Below are 13,526 nucleotides of genomic sequence, written 5' to 3'. Positions count from 1 at the left end.
AGAAGTTGTGTTACTTACAATACAGACTAACTCACCAGCTATGGTTACTAAAACAATTCCCAGCATTTCATACTTACTGAACAAGATGGTGAGTAGTGCGACTGGCATCACAAATATTCCAACCAGCAGATCTGCCACTGCCAGGGACATAAGGAAGTAGTTAGTAGCATTCTGTAGTTTCTTCTCCAGAGATATTGCCAGGATCACAAGGATGTTGCCTCCAATTGTAGGCACAATGACCATAAGGGTTAGTAGGGCAAGCCAGCACTTTGGAGGTGCCGTGTCCGTCTTGGTATTATTAGGAAAAAGAACAGTATAGGAATAATTTAACTCTGGCATTTTGTGCCAGACAACAGAGTTATGGAGGATTCCAGGTAACCAGGGGTATGATACAGCTTCTGCTTGCATGTCCCATTCACTTTGCTCTTTCTCTTCTACAAGCCGCATGATTTGTATCCATTATTGTTTTTTATTTAGGAGGTCCTGTCTCCAGATTGTGTCCCATGCTTGCTTGAATATCCTTGATTTGGGCTTAATCCCAGTAACAAAAAAAGAATGGGGAAAATGAACAGTCCGTACAGGTGTCTCCCCGTGGCACAGATAGTTTAGTCCACTTGTTTCTTCCTCTCATCACCAGGGCTTTGCAGTTTTCTCCTACCCCACCAGGAGTGTCTTGATTTTGCATATAAGTGGGAGGTGTTTGCTTAACCCTTTTGATGCCAAAGGTGTTGCTGGTTATATCCAATGATCGCTGGTTATGGAACGGTCAAACCTCTTGTGATTGTCTACAGAGAACAGGGACAGTATATAACACACATGCATATTTCCATGAAGCTTTGTAAATAACAGTGTCCACATTTTTAATATCATTTAAATGCCACGCTCAGCCCTTGTAATGAGGCAGATGAGGGATTTTCTTCATTTAAACCCATCTGTTTTGACCAAGCTTGTCTGTGTGATTTTGCTCCCCCCCTCCTGTATGGATATTATTTGCTGGTAACCCAACTCTTCATCAAGCTTTAACTCTTAACATTGATTCCCCCCATGAATATTATGTGTACCCTTGCGTATATGCAAAGTAATTATAATCATTCACTGTACATTGCAATACCTGATGAAATGACAATACATGGTTTGTTACTGTAGTTTTTAAAATGTTGTACTCACCTTAAAGCCCTCTGCGAGAACTTTGTTTGATGTCATTGTGCGCAGCGCCTGCTCTTTCATTCAGGATCTTTGCTTTGCATTTGCCCTCTTAAGCACACAAATACGATCACTCACAAATCTGGTCGCTTGTTCCTTTTCCGTGGATACGGTCCATCCTGTCTCTCACTCCACATATCTGTGACCCAGAGATACATAGTTGGTCTTCAAGTACTATACTGTAATGCATCTGCACTGACTTGAAGCAGTCAGGCTCCTTACGAGAATCTAGTGGAGGTTTAGAGCTGGAGGTCAGCCAGAAGCCAGACTCCTTCTTGATTTCTTTTTTCCTCTCTCCTCCTTTCTTTCCATTCTGTCCCTCCCACCCAGTGCAGCTGCACCCTTGGGGGCTTCACTGCCAGTTACTGACAGACCCCCAACATTATTTGTAAGACTAGCGGCCTTTAACACATTGTATACTAGAACATGGCTAACAAGGCCCAGGCTTATAATTAAAAACATACTTTTATAACTGAAGTGGATTCATCTCTTCCAGTTTACATTGTTTGGCTGCCCTTGACTTTTGTGGATTTGTTTTTTTTTTATACAATAAACTATATTTATGTCTAGGGTGATGTGTTATTGGTAAGATTGCACATAAGATGTTGTGCACAATTGACTACTTAGTGTTAGTTTACCCTAAACATTCAGCGTACGTTGTATAAACCACGATCAGATTTCTGTGAGCTGAAATGTGAGAAGACAAGTTGTTTTGTGATCTCTGGGGTCGGCATCTCTGGACCATATGCATCTTGCTGTGTATGAGGAACCAAACAGAGTCTGGAGAATTTCACGTGCAGATATTGTATACACAGGACAAGGCAGCACATATACCTCTCCAATCAAAATGAAGGCTTCTCCTTTCATAGCAGTAGAGATACTTCCTACATGTTAACCCCTTGGTGACCTCCATAATCCCGACAAAATGTTAAACCTTTGCATGCCTTCATGCGCAATTCTCATTCTGTAGGAAGTCCTAGATTTTCACTTCAGTAGCATGACTCTTATCCAGTGTTAAGTGTAGATGTTTTCCTTTGACTTGGTACTAAGGGATCACTATTGTTAATACTAATAATAATAATAGCACTAACCTTACTCTTATATTCTTATAATCCTAGATGTTCTTTTATTTAAAAGTCCATTAAAAAACCCATTAAAGTAAAGTATTTCATATATTTCAATGGAGGCTAGCAAGTAAAAGATCCCTGCTTCTATGCCAAGACTGTTGTTTAATAACGGTTCTTATAAATATGGCTAGCTTGACAAAATACAAATAAACAATTACAAAAAAGAAATATGGCTAGCTACTGTTACTTTTATCTTAGCTGCAGCAGCTTGTTGTAGGACAACCCCCTATAGGAAACCTATCATCACTATCTTGCTACCTGAACTACAAGTCATCAGGTGGTCTCTGGTGGCTTTTTTCCACCCCACCTGCCTTGATTGCCAGATTTCTTCCTGTTTGAGTATAGAGAGAGATCTATCAATCAAGGCCAGGGGGGCAGGAAGACTCCTTTTAAGGACCTCCCTATATTGACTTATGGTTTAGGCAGCATGAAAGTAATGACCTGTTCCCTTTAAGAGCACGAACCACAAGTTAAGATACAGCAAAGTGTGAGTGCAGGGCTTCAAAAACAAAATGATTGACGTTGTGATCAAAAAATTATTTAACAGTTTTGCCCATAGGAGCCAGAGGCACCCAAATTATTTTATTGACCTGCTGCATATGCATAGATTTAAAGCTTTTTTTCGGGAGAATTTGGAACATTTTATACTTAATTGGTTCATGGTGGAAGGAAAAAGAAAAATGTGTACACATGTAATGTATGTAACCACTCAAGGTGGTAAAGCAAATGGTTATTAAAGGGGTTATCCACCATAAGGTGATTTTAGTATGTACCTGGCAGACAGTAATGGACATGCTTAGAAAGGATCTGCGCTTGTCTTGGGGCTAAATGGTTATGTTGTGAGATTACCATAATACTGTGGCTAGCTTTTTGTAAACTTGTATTATCCTGTTTTAGTTTTCTTCTTTTGCCTACAAATCCCATAATTCCATTTCCTCCCTCCCAAACATCAGCCACCCCACCCATTGAAATATAAATGAGCTGCATCCATTCGAAAGGCCATTGTAAGTTGAGGGTCCACTGTACTTTGCCTTTTACCACTGTGTATGGATTGCTTTTTTTTTTTTCTTCTTCTTCTTCCCCCTTCTTTCCCCTTTCCTGCCAACTGCAGTAATCCACACAGAGGAATCTATTAAAAAGTTGTGTACTGGGCGGTGTATGGTTTTCATCAGGGAAGTCTATTGGTCATCCATCATAGTCATATGTTTAAGGTATACATCGTGAGGTTCTTTATAACAAGTGCGTTAAACAGAAGCCGTTAACGCATGGTAAAAAAGACTTTCAATTCGGCATCAGCGTACATGGATCCCCACCAGAGCCTGCACACGTCGACCCCCTGCTGAGCATTGTGGTCCCTACTGATTGGCACTGACACTGTATATTTTCATTGTACAGTTGTGAACACAAACCAATCAGTGTTCTAATAGCGGATTGCATTCTAACCGTCTATCAGACGTTGGGTGGTAACGTGAGGGGTGTAACCTCCACAGGAATCCAAGGGAATTAGTGAGTGTTAGGAAGTGTTGACATGTTTCTTCTGAGACTCAAAGTGCAGTCTGTTATAGAAGTAACTCCTGTATTCTTCACATGAGATGTGGGTAGGCTGTTTATTCAGTGTCTTTGTGCAAGAATGCTACTACGATGGATGATGTCTGGATAAAGCCTTTTACTGTAGGTTGCACTGTCTTCTTTATGCTACAAAAAGTATGCCCTCTCTTTTTGTAGAACAGTTAGTAAAAAGCTGGGTGACAACTACTTTCAGGGTCTTTTACTCAGCTCTCCCGTGTTCTAATAGATTAGTGTTGTTACAAATATGTGCGTAAGACAGAATCGACCTTCCATAACTTTGCAGACTTGCAATATTGGAGGTTTTGAATGTTGTGCACTATGATTTAGAATGCATTTAGAATCACTTAAGTAAAGGGAGCAATAGCCTGCTAGGCAATGGCACATCTAGGACAAAGGCTAAGAGGCTGTCCAGTCATATTGAGAATTAGTTTTGCAACAGCTGGGGGCACCTTGGTTGGGAAACACTGGTCCAGTGCATATGCATTGCATCACTATTGTCCCCCTATTGTTCAGGGGTGTGTATGTGAGAATTAGAGCATGTTTACACTGACAAAATTTGAGGCAAAAACGAAATGCTTTTCACCTCTGAACCAACCAATGAAAGAGCTTTAGAATAAATAAATAAAATAAAATAAAAAACTCAAGCACATTGAAAAAGAATTGTAGTGGTTTTTTTTGTCCACGTTTTTATTATATATATATATAACTACCTACTCCCTAAGCAAATACATACAAACCTTGCTAACCAGATAACCTTTTCAGCCCTTTTACATGCAATCTCTGAATTGCACATGTAATACACTACAGTGCAGTGTATTATCCTGTCAATATAGCTGACAGGTGACCTATCTGGCCCTACTGGAGGCACAACTGATTAGGCCAAAAACATGGCATGCCTAGAGGCCTTCATTAGGCTCCCTGCTGCCAGCACAGGAGACCAATGCAAGGCCACTTCTGCCCCAGTGGCAAAATACGTATTGTGATAACTAAGGGGTAATAGTGGACCTGTGGTCGCACTAAAAAACGAGATAGAGAGTGGGGTAGGGGCTGATTGCATAACCACCTATGCGGTGTGTGCGCACTGTACTAGGACAGGTGGTATGCATTCTTTTTTATTTATTTATATATATATTTTTTGATATATGTAATTTTTTTTAGCGTTTTACAAATATGCAGACGGGGCATACCCCGAAAAGCACTCAATGCAAAAGGGAAATATGGCAAACATTTGACAGAGAAAATATTACTGGATCCCTAGATAACAAAGAACAACACTGGGGGGTGGGGTTGTTCTTTGTTATCTAGGGATCCTGTTATTTCTCTGTTGACCTTCCCATCAACAGGTTCCCCATATAATCCCTCTTTCCCGCCCAGCCAACCCCCGTCAACAGTGTTTAGTGAGGGAGAATGGCAATTGCATCAATGCCCGGCATTGTTTCCAAGCCACTATGGTGTCCCTGAGCAAAACACTCCTACGTGCAAAGATAGGTAAGGGTGCATGCACACCACATTTTTGCAATACAGTTCCCATATCAGGTTTTTGAAGAAAAGCGGATTCCTCAAAACTTGACCAAACTGTATCAAAACGTGTGTACAAATTTCAACCTGTATACGGTTTGAAAAATGATGTCCGGTTGCATCCGTTTTTAAAGAAAAAAACGTATATGCTTAAAACTTTTCACTCCATTTTGAATATAGTTTCACTTGTTTGATTGAAATTCCAAGAAAAAAAAAACTGTTCAAAGTCAAAAACCGTATGGTGAAAACCAGATGGAACTGTACGCACATACGGTTTTTACGGTTCCCATTGACTCCCATGTAAAAAAAAAAAAAAAAAGTATAAGGTTTAATACAGTTTTTCACCTGGGCCAAAAAACGTGGTCGACTACGGTTTTGGGTACGGATAAAAAAAAACGGACAAAACCGTATAAGACGCAAAATGGACTAAACCGGATGATGCGTTTGACATACGGTTTACAATGTTAAGTCAATGCATACGGTTTTCTATATGGTTCCGTACGGTTTTGAACTTGAAACCGTATACAGGAACTGTATAGCAAAAACGTGGTGTGCATGCACCTTAATTCTACAAACTTGGTATGCCAGATTCCTGATAGGGACCACGGTAATACCATATGGAACTCTAAAGTGGTGTTGGAATAACCAGATTCATCCCTCAGCCAATCAACACAGTGCCCATAGAGACAAGAAAGGTTATAGTCACGGACGTCTGGGAGCCCCAACCCAACTCTCGCTTTTAACAGACATCTGGACAGTGGCTCAATTGCCAAGTTAAAGAGAAGGGGGGACAGAGGGCAGCCTTGGTGAGTGCCTTTATGTGTGAAGAATGGGTCAGAGATGAAGCCCGGGGTGTGAATGCGGGCCACAGGGGAAGAGTATAATTCCCGGAGGTATGTCAAGAAGGGGCGCCCAAAACCCATCACTTGTTAAACCTCCCATAGCCACTCCATGGGTGCGCTGGATCGGTGACAGCTCTAACATCGCTGCCTGTACCTTCACAGCAGACTACTACAGCAGTACTCATCGGGCATTCCCAGGATTTGGTGAGATCATAACAATTACAACAGTGATACATATATTGAAGTCAGTGACAGTTCGATTTATTGGTCTGATAGCAGTCTAATTTGTGTCCATCTGAGATCAGACCATACATTTACAAATTTACCACATTGACTGCCACTATGTTGAACCATTGGATGCCGGACTATTAGATTGATGCCAATTTATTATTTTCCAGAAATGTGAATAATGTTCTAAAATTTACATATTGTGTGAATATCCCCACTAGGGCCCAGTGGTGGTTTATTCCTATATTAGTGCCAAGATATATATTTTATCATATTTTTTATATTGACACTTTTAATAAATTTAAATTTTATTCCAATTTTGCAATCCTTGAAATATCACTATGCACCTTTTGTAGGTGAAATCTTAGAGGAGTGATTATATTCTATATTCTTTGATTTACCTTGGCCGGTGGGTTCCGGTATTTAATCACACTATCCTCAGATTTTTGGCTGTGAGCTGCACCAATTTTTTTTTTTTTTTTTTTTTTAAGTTAGTTCATAATAGTGTCTGTACCTGTGTGTGACAGTTTTCTCACCATTCTTCTGTGATTTTCACCCCAATATTTATTTTTAGCAGCATACAAAATGACTGTTGTCTCAGATTTTTCCCAGGTTGCAATGCGGCCAAGACCTGACTCACTAGTCAGCTGATGACAGGGAGCCTGTCTGCTTCAATGAGTGGAGGGATTGCTTGGTGGGGGAGAGATCAATCTGCAACTAATGCAACAGCTGTAGGCACCCTGATTGAAAACCACATGTCTTTTGAATGGATGCAGCTTATTTATGTTTCAATGGGGGGTGGCTGATGTGTGGGAGGGAGGAAAATGGAATTATGGGATTTGTAGTCCAAAAAAAGAAAACTGAAACAGGAAATACCAGTTCACAAAAAGCTAGCCACAGTGTTATGGTAATCTCACAACATAGCCATTTAGCCCCAAGACAAGCGCAGATCTTTCCTAAGCTTGTCCATTACTGTCTGGCAGGTATGTACTAAAAGCACGTTATGGTGGACAACCTAATTAATCCATCTGACTGATACGAGGAGAATCATCTCAGTCAGATGAATTAACAGAGGGGCATGGTCGGATATAACGAAGTCTTCTGTAGAGATGCTGTCCACCCTCTGAAGGAAGGAGTCAGTCACAAAACAATAGTCCAGTCTAGACCATGAATCATGCGCATGTGAGTAATGACTAAAATCCCTTTCGTCAGGATGGAGAGCCCTCCAGGTATCAGTAAGTCAAAGTCTTGTCACCCAAGGCTGTAGCAGGCTGTCAGAGCAGCGAGGTAAGATCGGGCAAGGCCGGTTACTACGCCGATCCTCACCAGGATGCATAACCGTGTTAACGTCGCCAGCCACAAGCTTGTGGAGGGGGACAGTCAAGGCCACTCTGCCGGCCAAATCATCTAGAAAAATATCATGCCCAGAATTGGGGCCATATACATTGGTCACTCCAAACTGTTTGGAGGTAGTCTTATGGTGGACACTACAAAATCTCCCGTCAGTATCAGCAGATATAGACAGAATGTTTTAAGTGAAGGACTTGGGGAAGAGTATGAAAACCCCCGCCTTACGATCAATTGCAGGGGAACCCTCTATCCTCCCCACCCACCATTTCCGCATGCGGCAGAAATCTGCTGCTTCCAAATGTGTCTCCTGTAAGAGAGCTATATCGGGTGGCAAGTGCTTAAGGTGGCAAAAGACTAGGCTGCATTTGTGAGGGGACCTCAACCCCTTAACGTTCCAAGATACAATCCGCATGAACAATCAGACAAAGGGGCAAGATGAAAAGGGGCCAAACGAACAGCAATGGCAATCATGAATCAAAATGAATTCCCCCCCCCAAAAATAAATAAAGGGCGAGCCCTTGGATTCACTGTTAGGGTGCATTCACACCACATTTTTGCAATACAGTTCCCCTATCAGGTTTTTGATGAAAAACAGATTCCTAAAAACCTCACTAAACTGTATCAAAACGTGTGTACAAATGTCAACCCGTATACAGTTAAAAGCTGTATACGGTTTGAAAAATGATGTCCGGCTGCATCCGTTTAAAAAAAAAAAATTTAAAAAAAGTATACGTTTTTAACGCTTCCCTCCAATTTGAATAAAGTATTACTTGTTTGATTTAAATTCCCCCCCAAAAAACTGCAAAGTCAAAAAAAAAGTATGGTGAAAACCGGATGGAACCGTATGCACATAACGTATACGGTTTAATACAGTTTTTCACCCAGACCAAAAACCGTGGTAGACTACAGTTTTTGTACGGGGGAAAAAAACTGGCAAAACGGACACAACCGAATGCATCATTTGGCATACGGTTTTCAATAGAGAGTCAATGCATACGGTTTACAATACGGTTCCGTACGGTTTTCACATTGAAAACGTATACGGGCACTGTATTGCAAAAAACGTGGTGTGAATGCACCCTTAGATTTTTTTTTTTTTGTGGTATATTACTTTAGAATTTGGCTTCTCTGTATGGACCATCACTGACTTTCACAAAGCACAAACATTTTTATTCTGACAGGGCATTCATTTGGGAATTCGACATTTAGGAGGAATAATGGTCTATTCTGATGTCCTACTTTTGTGTCCATCATCACTGAACATTTGTACATAGCTAGAGAACTGTATCTGCAGATCAGCTTGTTATTTGGAGTCATTGCTATATATGGGCTTTAGCAGCAGCACAAGGTTTTACTCACTATGCACTAGTAACCTGTGACACTCATACATCTGGTAAACCTTTACATTCACTAAAGAGTTTGTGAAATTATAAAGCTTTTCCACAAGATGTCATTGTTGCATGGAGGCTACAGTGCACTTGATGCAGAGGTAGATAAAACACAAGTCCTTCTGCCTTGGCTGTCATTTACTATGGCCCTTCAACTGGCAGGATCTAAGGATACGTTGCATAGGCACCTCAACTGTAGATGTCCACAAGAACTTGGAAAGCTGCAGGTCACCTGCTTGTTTTAGACCAGTGTTTAGCAAGTACTAAGTCCACATTATCATTAGACTCAAAATGACTTCAGTGAAAGCCTTCAGATGCCAATGGTAAAGATAATGCTATTGTTGCTGCATAGGTTTGTACAAGGTATGTTCAACCATTGTTAGTATATAGAAAATGGTTTGCAGGGTATCAAGGTAACCTGGCAGGCAAGGAAAGTGGAAAGGAAAGAACATGCACAAACAATGATCTCTTCTCGGTACTAGTCAGTGGGGTGCTGTATGCCATTGAGTAAGCATATTAACTATGTGACTGTTGCATTCAAAATGAGTCAGTAGAACGAGTCTGCTTGAAATTTTGAGTTAAGTTTGAGAATTTCTCTGCGGTATCTATTTTGATTCAGAAGGATTTCGGGGACAGTGACCCACAATGCATCTTCAGCTACTGCAGCACGATGTTACTTTTCTGGTAGCCATGGAACAAAATTTGCCACTTGTCTCCTGCCAAGGTCATGCATCAAAATTTGGGGCACAGTAGTTTAACAAATCCCTAGATTTGCACAGCCAGTTACTGATCTTTGTTTCTTGCAGCTCATACACATCCAACATTCCAAGATCCATTTTTAGAACCTGGATCACTTTCAACAGATTCTCGACCAAGTTTAAAGTGTACCTGTCTTTAACAAAAACTTTTAATATAACGTAGATAATACTGTTATATCGGGATGTCCCGATACTAGTATCGTATCGGGGCCGATACCCGGCATTTGCATGGTGTAGGGGACTCGTTTAATGTACCCGATACCATGTCCGATACTTGCTGCAGTGCGGCCTGTAAAATGGTATCCTGACATCCCTACTGTTTTGTGTATATTTGTAATATACATTGATGAAAAAATGCTGTCCCTGCAGCTATAACCTGTGTGTCTCTATGAGGAGTCCAAATACAGGAAGTAAGGGCAGGACAAGCAGGGCTCTGTGCAGGCTCCTGGCTTGTTAATCATCCTGCTGTGTGAGCTGGGAGCATGTCATAAAGCCTCAGTGCACAGAGCCCTGCTTGTCCTCAGTGCGCTGCTTGTCCTCTGTGCACAGAGGCCTGCTTGTCCTCTGTGCACAGAGGCCTGCTTGTCCTCGGTGTACAGAGGCCTGCTTGTCCTCGGTGCACAGAGGCCTGCTTGTCCTCTGTGCACAGAGGCCTGCTTGTCCTCGGTGCACAGAGGCCTGCTTGTCCTCGGTGCACAGAGGCCTGCTTGTCCTCGGTGCACAGAGGCCTGCTTGTCCTCGGTGCACAGAGACCTGCTTGTCCTCGGTGCACAGAGCCCTTCTTATCCTCGGTGCACAGAGCCCTTCTTGTCCTCGGTGCACAGAGCCCTTCTTGTCCTCGGTGCACAGAGCCCTTCTTGTCCTCGGTGCACAGAGCCCTTCTTGTCCTCGGTGCACAGAGCCCTTCTTGTCCTCGGTGCACAGAGCCCTGCTTGTCCGCGGTGCACAGAGCCCTTCTTGTCCGCGGTGCACAGAGCCCTGCTTGTCCACCCACACTTACTGTATTTGGTCTCCTCACAGAGACACACAGGCATTACAAATCCACATATAATGGTATTATCTAAATTATATAACAAGTTTTTCTTTACGACAGATACACTTTAAAATGCTTGTGCCACATTCATGCTGCACTCTTTGCATGGGCCCCAAAAGCCTTCTGCCTCTTTATTTCTGCTGGGGAATGTTCAAGCTTAACACAAAATTTACCAGTGTAGGAAAGTTGTCAATGTTTGTGTATGCACATTCCAGTCCATTCTCCTTGCCTGCCTGTTACATTGATGTTGTGCAAAGTGTTCCCACAGTGGCTGGATACTTTTTGACTAGACCTTTGTATAAATGTTTTAACTGCATTGCATATAGTTGACTCACTAATAAACACAGATCTATACTATACAGTATACAGTTTTGACGTATGACGTTTGCGGATTTTTTCCCAGCATACACTGCAAATAGGCCCAGATTTATCAAAGTTTGTAGAGCTTATTTTCCCGTATATTTGACGCAACTCCACTTATTTGTGACTTTCTTTTTGTTTACATCCCACCACTCATCTTGACATCTTGCTCACGTAGACGTTTTTTCACTTTTCGCCTTCCAGTGCACCCTGATTTATCAACTGCGACTGTCGCAGATCTAGGCGCATCTGATTAAAAAGCTCCAGGAATCTACACCAGCTTGAACCTTGTTTATGTTTCTGCTTTTCTGACTACCTGATCATTTTCACACTGATTTACATCCCCACCTTGTCTCCCACCCGACCGCGCTGCACATCTCCCATCTGTCTGCTACCTGTTGCAAGACTACAACTCCCAGCATGCCCTTACAGTGAGGGCATGCTGGGAGTTGTAGTCTTGTAGAGGGCGGGAGATGTGCAGCGGTAGGAGACAAGGGAGGGATGTAAATCAGTGCCCCTTCATTAAGCACAATACATACATGCAGCAGTGTTTAAGAAAGGGAACCTGTTTACACTCCCAAATTACCGCGGCACACTGATAAATGCTAATGACTTCAAAATAGGCAATTTATGTAAATTATACTTATCTAGATAAAATGCACAATTTTTACCGCTTTTAGGGTCATTCACAGCAAAAACACATTGGCCCTCATTTTCTATTGCAAACCCGACACCTCGAGTAACTCTCCATTTTGCTAAGAAAACCCAATAAGGTTTCCACAGAGAATGTGGTGGATTTCAGCTGAGGAAAACCCTACAGATCAGAACATGTGTAAAAAATAAGCAAAATGTAGGGAAAGTGGAAAATGTAGGGAAACCTTAGTAAATACAGTGGAAAAAAAATTGTAGGGAATTAAAACCCACAAAGAAACCTACACAACACTCTTAGTAAATAAGGGCCATTCAGTATTTGACTGTGGTATTGCTAATTAGCCACAGCGTGTGAACACAGCCTTACAGGAAAGGCTGAAATCACTGATAGGACCACCCACAGGACTAAACCCAGAATGTGCACAAATAACTTTTGCTGTACGTTTTCCCATAATATATGGATCTACTTGGCTCCTTCTCCTCTCTTCCATAATACTGATAGATTGGACATCATTTGCAATTTGAATACTGAGTCGCCCAGATTTCTGAAACTGTGTGAGAGAAAAAGTGGAGGGATTTTCCTACAGCAACCAATCACAGCTCAGCTTTCACTTTACCACAGCTCATTAGCTGAGCTGTGATTGGTTGTTGTGGGAAAATCCCTCCATTTTTTCTCACACAGTTTCATAAATCTGGGCCAGTGTGTGTGTGTGTAATAAAATATATATAATGTTTATATATTTTTGTTATAGATCTTGGAAGTCTGTTTAACCTTGTTTTCTGTTTCACCATATTATATGGATAGTGGGGGAGATTTATCAAAACCTGTGCAGAGGAAGAGTGGTGCAGTTGCCTATAGCAACCAATCAGATTGCTTCTTTCATTTTCCACAGGCCTCTAAAGAGGCCTGTGGAAAATGAAAGAAGCAATCTGGTTGCTATGGGCAACTGCACCACTCTTCCTCTGCACAGATTTTGATAAATCTCCCCCAGTGACCTTAGTGTTTGTAGTTTTTTTTTCAGTTTACACAATTACTGTTCTTTAGCCTTATTCCACAGTAAACGAATACTATGCAATCATTTATTGGTATGATTGTATTTTATATTTCAAGGGCAGCCATTACAATCATACCCCGTGTGAAAGAATGCTTTGGGATGCACATGGTTTTATTTAAAACTTGTGGAATGTTAGAAAAAAATGGCACTTCAAATACTCCCTATCTTACCAATGCATTGCTGAGGTTTCCTCGGCTGGGTTTCCACTTGGCAGTTTTTGCGCCAAAGCCAGAAGTGGATTGGTGAGGAAGGAGAAGTATAAATCCTTCCTTTATATTTCCCATTTCTTTTTAATACACTAATGGCTTTGGCTGAAAAACTGCAGTTCTGCTATGATGTGGTGGCATAAGGGAATAGTGATATTGAACAGTCCTGCAACGTCTTTGAGGAAGGAAATAAGTAGTCACATTTCAGATTGTACAGCGCCGCCCATTATATGGTCTG

General features: G+C 41.6%; 2 protein-coding genes across 6 annotated transcripts in view; one reads left to right on the top strand and one right to left on the bottom strand.

The window, feature by feature from the left end:
• HTR2B (5-hydroxytryptamine receptor 2B) overlaps positions 1–13,526 on the bottom strand; it is a 71,241-nt gene that overhangs the window by 5,750 nt on the left and 51,965 nt on the right. For 3 of the 5 annotated variants that reach the window (XM_056565559.1, XM_056565560.1, XM_056565561.1), the window contains 2 exons: positions 1,168–1,342; positions 78–785 (listed from right to left, as the gene is read on the bottom strand). In XM_056565559.1, coding sequence (XP_056421534.1) covers positions 78–447 — 370 coding nt within the window. In that variant the 5' untranslated portion in view covers positions 448–785; positions 1,168–1,342. The remainder of the gene's footprint in view (positions 1–77; positions 786–1,167; positions 1,343–13,526) is intronic. The other 2 variants (XM_056565563.1, XM_056565562.1) reach the window with 1 other exon arrangement.
• PSMD1 (proteasome 26S subunit, non-ATPase 1) overlaps positions 1–13,526 on the top strand; it is an 85,325-nt gene that overhangs the window by 61,412 nt on the left and 10,387 nt on the right. The gene's annotated exons all lie outside the window — the stretch shown is intronic.

The sequence above is a fragment of the Hyla sarda genome, chromosome 3, assembly GCF_029499605.1.
Source record: "Hyla sarda isolate aHylSar1 chromosome 3, aHylSar1.hap1, whole genome shotgun sequence".
Classification (NCBI taxonomy): Eukaryota; Metazoa; Chordata; class Amphibia; order Anura; family Hylidae; genus Hyla; species Hyla sarda.
The sequence above is the reverse complement of the archived record's forward strand: the minus strand, read 5'-3'. Positions and strand labels throughout refer to the sequence as shown.